General features: G+C 44.6%; 1 protein-coding gene across 2 annotated transcripts; it reads left to right on the forward strand.

The window, feature by feature from the left end:
* Nucleotides 1–10,650: 10,650 nt before the first annotated feature.
* LOC118511854 (membrane-associated protein Hem) lies at nt 10,651–15,206 on the forward strand. 2 transcript variants are annotated; one of them, XM_036055400.1, is made up of 2 exons: nt 10,651–10,789; nt 11,206–15,206. In XM_036055400.1, exon 2 carries the CDS (start codon nt 11,341–11,343, stop codon nt 14,704–14,706), a length of 3,366 nt encoding a protein of 1,121 aa, XP_035911293.1. In that variant the 5' UTR covers nt 10,651–10,789; nt 11,206–11,340; the 3' UTR covers nt 14,707–15,206. The 2 variants fall into 2 exon arrangements, with proteins under 2 accessions (XP_035911293.1, XP_035911294.1); XM_036055401.1 differs by lacking the exon at nt 10,651–10,789 and adding an exon at nt 11,033–11,138 and having other exon boundaries at nt 11,206–15,196.
* Nucleotides 15,207–16,622: the final 1,416 nt, after the last annotated feature.

The following is a 16,622-nucleotide window of genomic DNA, read 5'->3' on the forward strand; positions in this document are numbered from 1 at the left end:
TGGGCTATCACTGCTGGGCAGTTTGAGGAACACTGTGCGCAGGCAAATGTTTGTAATATCCCGATTACTGTTTTCTTTTTGTTTTGTAACAGTCTAGATCCGCTACACGGAAGGATGTTCCGTTCCACACACCACACTACCACCAACATAGCAACAGAAAGCAATAGACCCGGACCAAACCATCAACTTAACCTCCACAATAGACATGAACAACCACACTGCAATCTCCACACACCGACAACCGAGCATGCCCGGGATAAGGCAGAATAACAGGGAGGAAATGCCTTGTTAATATTTGTGAACTTGTAATCGTCAACACATGCGGTGTTGACAATACGGCATCATGCCGTAATACTGGAATTATAAATAATAAATAATAATTAAGATAACTTAACTTTTTTCATTTTATTACTGATACTACGCTATTTCCATTCGGATTAGAATATAAATTGTAGTTTGTTTAGTCTAAGCAGTAAGCAAAGCAAGAATCCAGAAGCTTTTTCTTACAGCGTACATTCTTACATTGAATTGATTTTTTTTTTTTTTAAATATACTCCATGAATCCAACGGAAAAATACACTGACTATTGAGCTACAGGGACACTAATTCAAGCTTGAGATCTTGGTAAAACGAGGAATTCATTGCATCAATCAGCAAATTGATTTCAATCCTAATAACCTAGGTGATCCTTACAGGCTTGTAACAGCAATGAATACACATTGAACAAAATATGACTGAGACCGTTCTAGGACCGTTCAGTAGGATGTTAACCAGGGAAACCGTGCCAGTACTGGACGATCCGACCATATTCTATGTTTTATATGAGCTGTGAGGGAGAATATTGGTTCGTAATGGCAGCAAAGCACCTTTGAAAGATGGAAAAATATCATTATCTCTTCGGTGATCAAGGTTGATCGTGAAGGTAAGAAATCCGACAGTCCTCTCCAAGTTTTTACAGCGCTTCTCAGTGACGCGTCGCTCTTGGTAAAAATTGTCTGCACCACACTTTTGCAATATCTTAGCTTCTAATGATAGAATTTTTGGGTTAGGACCAGAAGTGATTATAGTTCGCAAAAAAACCTTCATTTGCTGAGTTTGGCATGTTCGGCTTATTGATCGCCATCTTTTTTATTTATGTTTTTATAGACTTATTTTAAAAATGCGGCTAACGAAGAAGAACCTGTCAATCCTAAACCTTCACGCCAGTTATGGAGCTATCCGGATGGTCAGCCGGATGGTCAGTCCTTGCAATGGAGGATTCTCCATATTTGATTCGACATCCTGTTCTTTAGTGTCCTGGAAGATGTTCTTTTTTGTATTCATCAGTAATGGTCTGGTCGTATTTTTTCATCATCCAAAATCGTGATTGAGAGGGTCTGTAGCGTGCGTGAACATCACTTCTCGTTAGTTTTCTTCCATCAGTCAACCCTTTATGCATTCCTTGATCCATTTATTTGTTTGCCGACGATTTTGCAACGAAATGACTCGTTCTGGGTCATCCAAAATATATCAACTAAGCTATTCTGAACCCCTCTTTCCTCACACACATTCATACGCTCATTCATTCATCCAGGCATATGCATTCATCATCGAGATACACCACATATAACAGACAAACAGCAGGAGAGGAAGGAAGGAAGGAAAGGTACTAAACTACTAAAATATTCGCTCGAAAAGTTATTTTTTGAAAATAAACAAGTTGAACGCTGTTTGAGAGGATCAAGAGAAGGACTAATTTTACAAAAGATTCGACATTTCTTCGTGAAGATCATTGTGGTGTACGGTGCCCTTCGTGTTGATCAATGTGGTGTACGGTGATCTTTTTTATACCCTAATTACTTACACTCTGCAAGCATTTTATTTATCCTGCTGTATACTAGCATAAATAACAACAAGGTGACTCGCGTCTAAAGAATTACGATGCTGCCGTCTTAATGAGCTCTGTGAACTGTAAGACGACCTAACGATTTTGCAAACTTATGAACAAGCTTTCTCAAGTCCACAGAGGTAGATGATACATGTAAGACTCTATTTGGAATCAAAAAATTGGGGTTAATGCGTTCATTTGAATGGACCAAATACATGAAAAAATATTATATTTCTGTTTCAATTTCAAATGCAGGCGGAATAATGATGCAGGAATCATCATTGCTGTAACACAACCTATTAATGATTCCTTATTAAAACTACAATTCCTAATAACATCATCATATCATGTACTTCGTGATCAACCTCGCTCGCTCCAGCAACATTCGCTTACACTATCGATTCGTAATTCACTCGAAGAATGCACCCAACAGCTATTGTGCATCGTGCAACACTGAAACAAAAACCAGCCCGAACCACATGGAAAACAAATGCTTCACGTGCATATTTCACCAGCACACAATCTTGATATGGTCGGCAATATTGTAGCCTCTTTTTAATGAACAAATGCTCCCCTCACCGTCCCCTCCACACACCCTTTCGAAATCTGAGTTTGACCAAAAACCAGGTCGGCAAAAGCTGGGTGGCACAAACTTTACCGAACTGCAACCCCACAAACGCAGCGCTCAGCGGCTCAGTAACAGTGAGCGAATGTGCAATGTTTGGCGTAACATAATAGACTTCCTGTGATGTGTGTTCGGGTTCGATGTCGTCCGTGATATTAAACTACCGCCTGCTAACTACCGGCCAGTGTGGTTCGGGGCAATGATTACTCGGCCCTGAGCTTCCTGTTGTTGTTGTTGTTGTTCCCGCTCCAGAACCGATGGGACGGTGGCCGGGTGCTATTCATCAATAAAGGAACCTCGCCTCCCACCCATCGGCAGTGTTTTGCAAGAAGAATGTATCGGCAAAATGAGAACTATATTTTCAAAACGATTTGCATGAATTATGCTGCACTCAAACAGCGCACCCGGAACCTTTCGCAGGGCCATTCGTTACGGACAATCCTTTTTTGCGCTCAGTGCCTCGGTTCGGTGTGGCCGTGGCACTCCACCCCAAACTCCAGTTTCGACAAATAATTTTCTTCATCGCAACAAACTTTTCCCATGGCAATTGCTTCCCCTCTGACTCCTCTCGCTCTGACTCTGAAAGGGACACCGAGGCGGGCTGGCACACCGAGTAGGCGTATCGCCGAACCGACCGAACCAACCAACATGAACTGACCGAGGCGACCAAACTAACCGACCGAGGGAGGTTTTGGCTTTTTCGTTTTAAATGGTCTATTGAGAATTAATTTACAGTAATATAATGCCAATGTTGGTAGAGCATAATTAAATGATAACATAACAATCATAATAATGCATTGCCGTTCGAACGAGCCCGGGCAGCGGACCGATCCGATAGCGTGCATCGGGCCCCGAACCCGACCAAGTGGAACAACATGCTGCACTCTCGGGGAATGGGCCCATCATGCGGGCTAGGTACTGGCCCGCCCTGAACTAGCCCTGAACTGGATGCCTGCTTGCTGTTTTGACAGCTAGTGGCAAGCGTCTGCCCGTGTGTGTGTGTGGATTGTGCAGGCGTGCGATCGGTTTATAGAAACACTTGTTTGGGCTGTTGGGGTTCCAAAGCCGAAGAAGACAATCTCCACCGTTTCGCACATGATGCATGGCTTTGTCCACGGTAATCCCACCCAATAAACGTATCCTTCGATCGATCGATTCCGGCCGAACGGTGCATGTCCCCGGTATGTGGACCATTATCACAGTCTTGTGTGGCGCAGAAATTCCGCGATTCTCGCACGTATCTGCCATGTGTCTTGACCATCGGAATCGAGCTGCTTCTTCGGTTGGGCAATAATTTTATAATTGTTTTTAAAGCTTTCACATTATAATTTATTATTAATTACAGCACATTATTGTCAGTGATTTACGATCGGCAGCAGTTGGGGCCGCTGGATGGGGGTGGAAAATTTGCCTATCGGCATACGCATGCGGCTTTTCTCCCCGAGCCGAGCCAGTGGGTTTCGGATGGTTTGGGGTTCCATGGTGGTTCCCAGAAATTCGTCGTCGTTGCTGCTCATGACAATAATAACAATACCGTCCACACATAATCACACATCGCGGTGCCTCGCGAGCCCAATTGCCCAAAGTATCGCGGCTCGGAAAGACCACCGCCGGAGAGCAACGGTCTGGGATTTGCGATAGGGCGATGCAATCTGTCATGGGGGCCCACTCATTTGCATTTCGCTCAACCATTTGGTGCTCCGGTGAGCTCGAAGATTTGTGTATGCATTAGCCCGCCAATGGAAATTTGCCAATTACATTGCTGTTTCTTGTACACCCTATTTGGGTTTTCCCTATTTTCTTATTAAACTACTTATGAACTGTTTGTTCAACTGTTTGGCATGGTACATACACCCGTTCGTTTGTTTTTATCTCAAGTTAATTATGTTCACATTCAAACTTTCGCATCGTCCCGTCGAAGGTCGGAGTGAAACTCTGTCATGCGAGTCGATCGTTTTCAAACTAATTTCCGATAAAACCTCCATCCGAGGTTTGGATGAGCAGGATGAATTGAAATTCGAGCAGCAACAATCGTGATCCACTTTTGATTGGCTCTTTAATTACGATCGCTTATCATGGGTGAGTTGGTATCGTTGCGATTTGATGGTTTAGCTGGAAATTGTTTAGAGTCTACTACCCACACAATATGCATGAACAAAGGGTCACTGACGACTATATCGGAATCAAATATGGCTGCGTTACCGAACTATCTTACAACTGTGGAGTAATATATTAAGAGGTAACATTTAAAGCGTATAATAAATGCAATATAAAACTATCGCTTTTCAAACATTACATATTCCATTGTTTGGATTGAATTTACCATTAAGCATATCACTTTGAGAAATACTTTGGAGGTTTATTGTAAATTAACTCCAGTCCTCTATGTGATAGCAATATATCTCTATGTATACATCTCTATATATAGCACTTTGTTGAACATTCAATATAAGTCAAGGATACAATTACTTGCTTCTTGTCAGCAAACTTCTTATAATTCATGGCTGAACGACCTGATTTCAGAAGCATGTTCTCCATATGAGCAATCAATATCCTAATGTTATTGACAAATTTAAGCTTACCACTATCCAACTAAGACTGTGTTCTTAAAAGTTGTGGAGTGGAATTCTCAGAGTCTCGTTCATTTACAAGGCCCCTAACTCCATCAAGGGAACGGTCCGATTGCACAAGTGACAATGGTGCCAGTCTTCATGCGGCAAGACCGGAGTTCAAATCCCATCCGGACCGTTCCCCCGTAGTAGCAGCTGACTATCGAACTACGTGGTATCATTAAGTACAGTAAGCCAAAATTGACAGGCAAGACCAAAAGGGTCGTTAGGCCAAGAAGAGAGAGAGAGAGGAAGAGAGAGAGAACCCCATGTTGGACACTAGGTTTTCAAGCCTTGGCCTAGACCTTCGCTTGGTCTCTGATGCTGTTCCAGTTAGCAGTATTATCGTATTATAACCAGCTCGGTATTATTGGTGAACAGAACACAGTATGATGTGCGTAAGAACAGAAAATGCTTGTCTGATACTGTCGATTATAAAAACTTTGAAGTTCTATAGAAGTACAGTAATGGAGTAAAGTTCAATATTAGGAACTATATATGGGAGAGTGCATATCTTTTTTTTTTAAACTAAGTACTCTTCGCATTTCTTCTTCTTCTTCTTCTTTATTGATCTAATGACCTCTTAGGTCATGCCTGCCATTTCTGGCTTACTAGACTTATTGTTACCACATAGTTCAATAGTCAGTCCTCACTATGGCGAACAGCCCAGATGCGTCCTGCCGTGCCGTGCCGTGGTCGTGTGACGACCCGCGCCACTTTTGCATGAGCCCCCTCGCACTGTTTTAGATTATCTGGAGAGTCCAAATTCCATACATTTTGGCAATGTGTAATTTGTTGGAAGTATTACTTAGTTGAAGAGTACCATCTTGCTAGATAATCAAAGAGCATAAAGAAAATATAGATAAATTATGTATGGGAATATACTCTAATTGTCGTATATTGACAATACGACATCGGCCCATCATATTTAAAAAATAAATAAATAAATATTCTAAATATATCCATCATTTAAAGTGTGGAATATATTCTTTTGACTATTTTTAAGACCTTTAAAACATGGGTCCATGATAAGGTATATAAGATGAGAGCATGTTGAGTGATTTTAGGACTTATAGTGGACATACGATTCTGTATTTTTGAAGGATAAAAGTATAGTTTAAGTCTTAGAGCTATTTACTAAAATTTTCCAGTTTTTGTTGATTTAATTGAGTAAATCATGTGTTGCAGCAAATGGAAGGACCGGTTCCCCAGCTACGGAAAAAAACCTAGACAAGGAAACCAGAAATCAAAGACAAAATCCACAAGCTTCAATCGAACTGGACAAACTAAAAGCGTACAAATACAATAATATAATAGACTCTCCCGACCAAACAATTTCCAAATATACTCTTGATCGTCGAATTTTCAGTATATTTACTTACTTATCCGACGCTACAACCGCTTCCCGCTCTTGCCCTGCTACAACAATCCTCGATACCGCTCGCGGTTCAGTGCCGTCGTCTGCCAATCCGTTATTTCGGACGTTCTGGTGGACGCATCAACGCCTTCACTCTATCTCAATTTAGGCATACTACGCCTTCTCTGTCTGTGTGATCGGCGTAAAAGTACCTTACGGATTTGGTCGTCCAGTGTCATTCTCATGACGAGACCAACCCACCGGAGCCTGACGAGTCTAATTCGTTGCACGATGGCAAGATCACAATAAAGATGGTAGATCTTGAAATTAAAAAAGCTCTTACATTATCCCTTCATTCAGAAAGGACTACAAATGATTCTGAACATCTTCCTCTCCAACGCGGCTAAGAGGGTTTTCGACAGAGTCCATGTCTCAGAGGTGTATGTGAGTGCTGGGACTATAAATGCTCTGTACAGTCCCAGCGTCGTCCGTCCCAGCAGTATATTTGAGCTAATTAAAAAAAAGGTACAATGACCGATTGCGGCTCCTTAAATCCTTAACTAAATACTAAACGAACGAATGATCTTTTTTTATTATCTGGTTTATATCAAACTTGGCTCGCTAGTGCTACCCCTGATACGAGGCTTGCTTAAATGGGTGGTATCCTGATTTTGAGGCTTCAAACATACTTTATGGTAATATTTTACATTCCATAGTAATGCTACATGTTTGTACCGATTAGGACGCCTTACTTAGTAGAACTATATTTCAGTTCTTACGAACATCTCGCATAAAGAGATGCCTAAGTCACAGCAAAATTATTAACCACTATAACTGCCTGTTGAATGTCGCTTTCATTCCGACTCCCGATTGGTACTCCACTTTTTGTTGGATTGGTAAAAAAATACAGCTACTACTGGCCCAACGAAATCTAACCCGATTGGCCGGCCCTAACAAAACCGACTGACGCGAGCATCGACCCCACACTGCCAGTTGTTCTGGTTCGTCAACGATGTCAATGGATAAAATCCACTCCTGAAGAGGACACTCGGCGAAGATTGTCCCGGCGAAGCTTCAGCGAATACCCACCCCATACTGCCCACGGTCCACGCAGGGTTACCGTTAAATTCGTAATCATTTTCCGGCCCAAGATCAGCTCAACAGATACCTGACAGAAACGCGCAGCATCGTCCTACATTCGGGCTCGGGTAAATGGGACCTTGTTTCCGAATTGCGAAGGCAGCAAACAAAACAAAAAAGGGCAGACAAGCATAAACCGAAAGCAGTGGCTGAAAAAATGAAATCGGTTGATAATTCCATTCATGTCTCGGAGGTTGTTGGTGCCTTTCGAGTGGTTCGACCACTTCGCCGATTCCCTCATTTTTTTTTTATTTCGGGTGCTGTTATGCTGCTATTATTGTTGCTGGCTTGACTCTATTCTTCGCGCACCGCACACAGGAGTTGGTACAAAATCCAACCAACATTTTTGCTACAAATTGTGTACCAAGAAAGGAGCACGAGCCGGAAGCGAGCGGTTCCCACTTGCAGAAACGGAAACAAATAAATAAAATTAAATATTCAAGATACCGTGCCGGGAGATGTGTTTTTAAGCAGCAGATCATAACTTTCCCACTCACTTTCACCAGATCCGTCCAGCCCGGTCCAGGCTAGCTGCTTCCAGCCATTTCGAATATTTCCAGTCTTTTTTTTCGGCCAGCAAAGAATATTGATAAGCACGTTTTACTCGGCAGGGGACGCTCCAGAAGTCCGAGAGCGAATAATAATGGATTCCGGTCGGAATTCAAACGGTTGCCCTTTTTTTGTGGCCCTACCAGACCTACGGCAGGAAGTTAAGGAGATGACGATGACCAACTTTCTGCGTTGTTGCTCCGACCGACGGATTATTGAGTGAACGGTTGATGGCAGATAGATGGACGGTCGATTGTCGTCCTTGAAGGCGATGGATTAACTCTTTCAAGCAATTTGAATTTGGGTAAAGCGAGGTTATGCGATTGCCGTGATGAATGCGATGAGGATGATGATACCGTTGATGGTGGGGCTTATCTTGATTTGAATTCGAATGCGCCGTTTTCCGACTCCGATTCAAATTTGGAATTTGGCTTTCGGTTTCACTGGCGTTAATGTAGTCCGGTGGTGTGTGATGCTGAACAGAAGAATTTTTATTATACATTCACATTTATAATCGAATCATACTAATTTTGTATAAAACTTAAAATCAATTGTAAACTTTATCTTATTACAGCGCAAAATTGGCAATTGTCCTGTTTGATGCGTAAATGAAGCTATCATTTCGATCTGCATTCTCATCACTAAAGTCTCACAGCGTGAAGGTCTTATTCAGTCAGCGTATGGCTGAAGGTGTCGCATACTTGCTCGTCCCTTAAAGACTCAAGATCAAACCACTTTTTCACAATTTGTCACCCGAGCTAATCCCAGACTTTCGGATTGCGTGATATTCAACTGTCCATGGTCATCGACTCCATGGTCGCGGTCGCGATCATAGGCTACACAGTTAAACTTCTCCCAAGCCAGAATCTCCAATTCTCTTGAAAAACTGGGAATTAAATAGTTATGGGTGTATCTGACATGTAGTCGTCTACCGATAGCCCTTGACCACGTTGAAGCTCATCTCATGACTATCTTTCTGCATATTCAACTAATACCACGTCCTCTACCAGATCAACTCCAAATGTATGCTACAGTGAACCATAGAGGATATTAAGCTCCACGAAGAAGTCTCCACTGGTAGCATGTCTCTCTGGTCAGATAGAAATCCTCCAGCCCTTGTGTCCGTCCAAACTACATCAGCCAACCTATTTGCCAAGTTGCCGATCGTCGAGATCGCCCTTCTCATTTAAAGTGCTAGCCTCTCGTCAATCGTACGATGCTGTTGGGAACTACAGAGGTCCTTCTTTTGCTATTTCGACCAGCCTCATTTCCGAATATAGTACCAGAAGCGGAAGGCACTTCTCATGCTAAAATAAAATCATAAGCGAGTGACTTTTGGTGAGCTAGTGACGCAGAAAAAGATTCTGGTTGCTTCTGCCTGGGCCGAACGCTCCTTCATATCTGCAGACCTAATTTCTCTAGCCAAATTGTCCAATTTAGCGCATATCGGTCTGCTGGTCGATAAGATGCCAATCTATGAACAGGGTGGCAGGACCATATCTCGAATCTCAAGCGAACCTTTTTCCTCGTAGTAAGGATAGACTATCCAGCTAGTCCAAATTTAAAAAAGTAAACCATTACATTACACACATGAATTAACAGGGTTTTAGGTCAAGAAGAAGCACAGATCGGTTGGCTCGGAACTCTTGCTTCCATCGCTTCTTCACGATCGAATCATGAAACAGTGTGTAACCTGTATCCGCACAGCAATTAACGAGATGAATATAAGTGTTTACTAGGGATTTAACGAGTACTCTGCCCACCATCAGTTGTTACTACGGGTGATGCCATTCTTACCATGTGGAAGGCCAGCAGCTCTGCCGATATCGCTCTTTTTTATTTAGCCCTGCACCCTTCGAAAGGCCTATCTGAAAAGTCAGTCCTGTGCAAGGATTTGATTCTCAGCCCTGCCATGCGAAGATCGGTGAATTCCAGTGGTGGATTAAGTACGTTGGAGTCCCTAAGCGAATGCTTATTCCTTCCAAAAAGCAGGCCTCTACCACTTCAAATCTTGAAACCGGAAAGATTTTTTTTGTGAGTTCAAGGTTCTAGCTGAACTTTCCCCCACGGCTCAGCTCGATCCCGTGGCTCGTTCTCGTACCGTAAATCTGCCGCTGTTTCTTCCGCGTAAAAATAAAAAAGGGAAAATAAGAATATGTTTCTTAATCAGGATTTCCTTAAGTTGTTGTTCTCCACAAATTCATCGCATACATTGCGACGTGTGATTGTAGCATAGACAACAACCGTCAGCATCACAATTCGCCAATAGATGGCGCTGCCGTCAGCGATGCCTTTCACAGGTTAATTACTACGTCTATTGGTCATTCACGTTACCTCCAATAATTAATGCAAAATATTCAGAAATTTTCTAAGTTCTAAAATATCACGGCCAATTTCTATACCACGTTATCAATGATAAAATCTCTCTAATGTTTAATAAATCCACTTCACACGACACGAAGTTATCCGAACCGAAGCTTGCCGATGTTTGACAGCACACGTCAAGCGTTTTTTTTTTACTCATGACGTTTGTGTTTGTGTGGAGCATTCACGGATGCTGAGCGAAAATACGGAAAATACAAAGTGTTTTATTGATGCCAGAGGCAGTAAATTTGCATAAAAAGTGTTTCTAAACGTGAAAGGTAATAGTTTGTTTCGATATTTCTTGAAAGCATAGCACCGATCATGTAAATACTGGGTGAAAATGTGGCATCACTGCCGTGATACAAACGCTCACGATGGACTCGCCCAGTTTTTGCTTCCCTCCTCTACCACTCCCGGGAAGTTATGACTCCTCAGCGGTACGAGCGATAAAAGCAAACAGAATCATCCCCCGCCGTGTGCATGATGAGTAAAATAGTTATGCAGTTGTTGAGGGCTGCAGTACGTGTCGCGGGCCAGTGCAACGAAGGCGAAAACGGATAGGGGAAAATATTAAATTCAGTGTACTGCGGGCAGGCACGCACGCACCGTCCACTTCCCGGTCCAATGGTTATTGGGTTTAAACTGCCTCTACCGTTTCCGTTGATTAACATTCTTTCCATTCCATCCATTGCAGGTTCATATTGTGCGTGGCGCATCATCACACGAACGTCGACGCAGCTAGCAGCAAGGCAGCAATGCATTAACAGAGAAGGCGGTGGATGAAAGCGGACCCGTTTGCAGCATAAACAGTAGCAACAACACCGTAACCATGGCACGCCAGCTAAATCCAAACCAGCAAAAGATCGCCGAAAAGTTGATCATACTGAACGATCGCGGCGTAGGCATACTGACGCGCATTTACAACATCAAGAAAGCGTGCGGTGACACCAAATCCAAGCCCGGCTTCCTGTCGGAAAAGTCGCTAGAATCGTCGATAAAGTTCATTGTGAAGCGGTTCCCGAACATCGACATCAAAGGGTTGACCGCGATCGCAAGCATCAAGTCGGAGATTATCAAATCGCTTTCGCTGTACTATTACACCTTCGTCGATCTGCTCGACTTCAAGGACAATGTGTGTGAAATTCTTACCACGATGGATGCGCTCCAGATCCATCTGGACATAACGCTAAACTTCGAGCTGACCAAGAACTACCTCGACCTGGTGACGACGTACGTGTCGCTTATGATTTTACTGTCCCGCGTGGAGGATCGCAAAGCGGTGCTTGGTTTGTTCAATGCTGCGTATGAGATGCAGCACAGCCAGAGCGACCAGGCATTCCCGCGCCTCGGCCAAATGATCATCGATTACGATATGCCGATAAAGAAGCTGGCCGAAGAGTTCATTACGCACAACAAATTGCTGGGTAGTGCGATCAACTCGCTGACGAAAATTTACTCCATGCGCAACCTGAGTGCGGAAAAGTGGCGCGAGCTGCAGGTGCTGAGCCTGATCGGTACGCCCGCGATGCTGCTGAAGGCGACCAAAACGGACACGATGTCGTGCGAGTACATATCGCTGGAAACGCTTGACCGGTGGGTGATTTTCGGGCTGATGCTGAACCATCAGGCACTTATGCAGCCGGGGCTGATTAGCAATATGTGGATTTCGGCCCTTGACTCGAGCTGGGTCGTGGCGCTGTTCCGCGATGAGGTGATCTACATCCATCAGTACGTGCAGACCAACTTCGAGGGCATTAAGGGCTACGGGAAGCGCATCTCGGAGGTTAAGGAATGCTACAACCAGGCCATTCAGAAGGCGGCCTTGCTACACCGTGAACGGCGCAAATTCTTGCGCACGGCACTAAAGGAGCTGGCACTCATCATGACGGATCAGCCGGGTTTGCTGGGTCCGAAGGCACTGCTCGTGTTTATTGGGCTTTGCTATGCGCGCGACGAAATCCTGTGGCTACTGCGACACAATGATAACCCGCCGGTTGTGAAGAGCAAGGGTAAATCGACCGAGGATCTGGTGGACAGACACCTGCCCGAGCTGTTGTTCCACATGGAAGAGTTGCGTGCGCTGGTACGCAAGTACAGCCAGGTGATGCAACGCTACTACGTCCAGTACCTGTCCGGGTACGACGCAATCGATTTGAACTATAAGATGCAGCAGCTGCAGATGTGTCCGGAAGATGAGAGCATCATCCTGTCGTCGCTGTACAAAACGGCCACCAGCCTATCGGTGAAGCAGGTGGAAGACAACGAGGTGTTCGATTTTCGCGCCTTCCGACTCGACTGGTTCCGGCTGCAAACGTTCATGAGCGCCAAATCGGCCGTACGCATTACCGACTTCCCCGACCTAGCCCGGCTGCTCGATTCGATGGTGTTCCACACGAAGATGGTCGACTTTCTGGACGAATCGCTGGTGGAGACGTCCGATCTGTCAATCTTTTGCTTCTACAACAAAATGTTCGAGGACCAGTTCCACATGTGTCTGGAGTTTCCGGCCCAGAATCGGTACATCATTGCGTTCCCGCTGATCTGCAGCCACTTCCAGAACTGTACGCACGAGATGTGTCCCGAGGAGCGGCATCACATTCGCGAACGGTCCCTGTCCGTGGTGAACATGTTCCTGGACGAGATGGCTAAGGAGGCGAAGAACATCATCACGACGATCTGCGACGAACAGTGCATGATGGCAGACGCCCTTCTGCCGAAGCACTGTGCGAAGATCCTGTCGGCGGCCGCCAACCGCAAGAAGAAGGACAAGAACAAGAAGCACATGGATGATATTCGACGGCCGGGCGATGAAAGCTATCGTAAGACACGCGAGCTGCTTACCACAATGGACAAGCTGCACATGGCCCTGACGGAGCTTTGCTATGCGATCAACTACTGTCCGACGGTGAACGTTTGGGAGTACGCATTTGCTCCCCGGGAATACTTGTGTCAGCATTTGGAGACGCGCTTTTCGCGCGCACTTGTCGGTATGGTCATGTACAGTCCGGACACGTCGGAGATTGCTAAGCCGTCGGAGCTGCTGGCTTCCGTTCGGGCGTACATGAACGTGCTGCAGACGGTGGAGAACTACGTGCATATCGACATCACGCGTGTGTTCAACAACTGCTTGCTGCAGCAAACGCAACCACAGGATAGCCACGGCGAGAAGACGATCGCCGCGCTCTACAACACCTGGTACTCGGATGCGCTGCTGCGGAAGGTCAGTGGAGGCAACATCGTGTTTTCCCTAAACCAGAAAGCCTTCGTATCGATATCGCCCGAGGGCTACATTCCCTTCAATCCGGAGGAATTTTCCGACTTTAACGAGCTGCGGGCGCTGGCGGAACTGATCGGACCGTACGGTATAAAGCTGCTAAACGAATCGCTCATGTGGCACATCGCTAATCAGGTGCAGGAGCTGAAGCGGCTGGTGGTACAGAACAAGGAGGTGCTGATGATTCTTCGCAGCAACTTTGATAAGCCGGAGATCATGAAGGAACAGTTCAAGCGGCTGCAGCAGGTCGACAATCTGCTGCAGCGCATGACCATCATCGGCGTTATCCTGAGCTTCCGCCAGCTGGCCCAGGAAGCGCTGGTGGACGTGCTGGAGCAGCGCGTACCGTTCCTGCTTTCGTCGATCAAGGACTTCCAGGAGCACGTGCCGGGCGGCGATCCGCTGAAGACGGTGTCCGAGATGGCGTCGGCTGCCGGGCTGAAGTGCAAAGTCGATCCCGCGCTCTCGAACGCCCTGAAGGCACAAAAGTCCGAACCGGACGAGAGCGACCATCTGAACATCTGTCTGCTGATGGTGTTTGTCGCGGTAAGCATTCCAAAGTTGGCCAAAAACGAAAACTCCTTCTACCGGGCGTCGCTGGAAGCGCACACGAACAACACGCACTGCATGGCCGTCGCGATCAACAACATATTCGGCGCCATGTTTACCATCTGCGGGCAGAACGACATCGAGGATCGGATGAAAGAGTTTCTGGCCCTTGCCAGCTCGTCGTTGCTGCGCCTCGGCCAGGAATCGGACAAGGAGGCGATCAAGAACCGGGAATCGATCTATCTGCTGCTGGACCAGATTGTGCAGGAGTCACCATTCCTTACGATGGATCTGCTAGAATCATGCTTCCCGTACGCGCTCATCCGTAACGCTTATCACGCGGTGTACAAGCAGGAACAGCTGATGCATTAAGCAGGACACATTTGCGACACGCGATCGACCCCTCCGATGTGACCAAAAGCTCTCGCCGCACTTAGAAATTCGCCACCTTTTCTCACTCTCTCTCTCTTTCTCTCCATGTCTGTTTTTTACCTTTGCCTGATTTTTTCCGATGTTTCTTCCGGCATTTTAAAGCTCATTTATTTATTGCATCCGTTCGTGGGAGCACGTGCCCTTTCCATTCGCGATGCATTTACTTAGAACAATTAGGAAAACAAACGAGTTCTAGGTCGTTGATGCCCTATCGATTCGGTGTATAGGACCCGGTGAAAGATTAGATTGTGCGGCATTGGCGGCCCTCATCACATGTGCAACGAAGGCTCGTCATTCGTATGGCAAAAAGCATTTAATCGTGAACTCGGTAAATGAACGTATTCAAGCGAACACATTACATATTGTAATCGTCATTTGGCAATATTTCTTATTTCGAATATGAAATAAACTCGCTAGAAATAGCTTCTTATTAAAGTAAAGCCGCATTTGTTTCATTGTTCGTAGCGTTAATTTGTATATTGATTCAAATATTTCATTATTTATTAACACTGCAGCAGTTATATGAGTAACTCCACATTCGAGCGGAAAGTATTTAGAAGGATTTAAGTGGAGCCGCTACAATGATGAGTTATATTACCTGAACGATTATCTCACTATTGTGCAGCGATCCCCTAACCCCCTATTGACCTAACGACCTCTTAGGTCATGTCTGCCATTTCTGGCTAACTAGACTTAATGATACCAAGTAGTTGGATACCCAGTCCTCACTACGGGGCAACGGTCCAGATGGGATTTGAACACGATCCTGTCGTATAAAATACCTATTTAGTAGGCCTAAATTGAGATGCACTGGATATTTTATGACCCAGATATTGGATTTGCTGGCAACGGTGCAGGCAAATCAATTGTATGGTCTAACCCAAATAGCCAAAAATAATGAAATCGAACTATCGTGCTGCTCGAGCGCTGCTTAAAGAAAAAACGTACCGCCGCCGAACTTTGAGGCAAGTTAAAAAGACCTTGTGGAACTTGATGGAACTATGAAGCTTTTCTACTTGCACATGGAACTCGATAGAACTATGAGGCTTATTTATAAACCATGCATAGTGTTCATCCGAAGTATGCGGCTTATTAAGAAGCATGCGGTACTTCATGGAACTTTATGCCATTTAAGAGTGAAAGATGGCCTTTCAAGTTGTTCGTTTACAGGATTTTTTTTATATTCATAAAGAACGGCCTGGCCGTATTGCGAATTCGTTTACAGGATTATGTCAATAGAACATTGCTTTCTGCCTTGCGTCGTCAGGAAAACATTGTGTGGAAAGATGTGTTGAAAGTGTGTACAATAATCGGAAAAATGTTTTATAAAGCATGCTTAAATTATGCGTGAAATATTTGAGAACGAAGACGACTGTGAGATAATCGATATTCCAATCGATATATCCGACAATTATAGTTCGGAAGATGATCAGCAGATTGAAATCCAAGATCAGCAGATTGAAAACAGATGCTTTGCATGAAAATAAATAGCTGATAAAAACTTTCTTTAACAGCTCGATGTACGAAAGCTGCTTAAGGCCCGGTTAAGAGTACGAGGAACTATGACGCTGCTTATCTACTGCAAAAGACGTATTAGATCAGCGATCTTTAGCGTGCTAAAATTGGCTGCTTAAGATGATTTGGCTATTTGGGAATAAGTTAAAAAGAAAATGGATGACAATGACACATACATTTATTATGCCATAGTGAATATTTATTTAAGTGTATTTAAAAGCTCTTTAAAGCAGAATTGATTCGCTTAAATGTATTCTTATAGAACATCTTCTGCAGGCAATTTAATATTTTCAACGGATTTTTTGAAGTCGTTAGGTTGTTTCGTCGAGTTGTGTGATCCG

Source organism: Anopheles stephensi, chromosome 3, assembly GCF_013141755.1.
Source record: "Anopheles stephensi strain Indian chromosome 3, UCI_ANSTEP_V1.0, whole genome shotgun sequence".
NCBI classification, from domain to species: Eukaryota; Metazoa; Arthropoda; class Insecta; order Diptera; family Culicidae; genus Anopheles; species Anopheles stephensi.

What these genes read in the sequence shown, in the direction of transcription:
- LOC118511854 (XM_036055400.1), top strand. Translation starts at nt 11,341, where the DNA reads ATGGCACGCCAGCTAAATCCAAACCAGCAAAAGATCGCCGAAAAGTTG.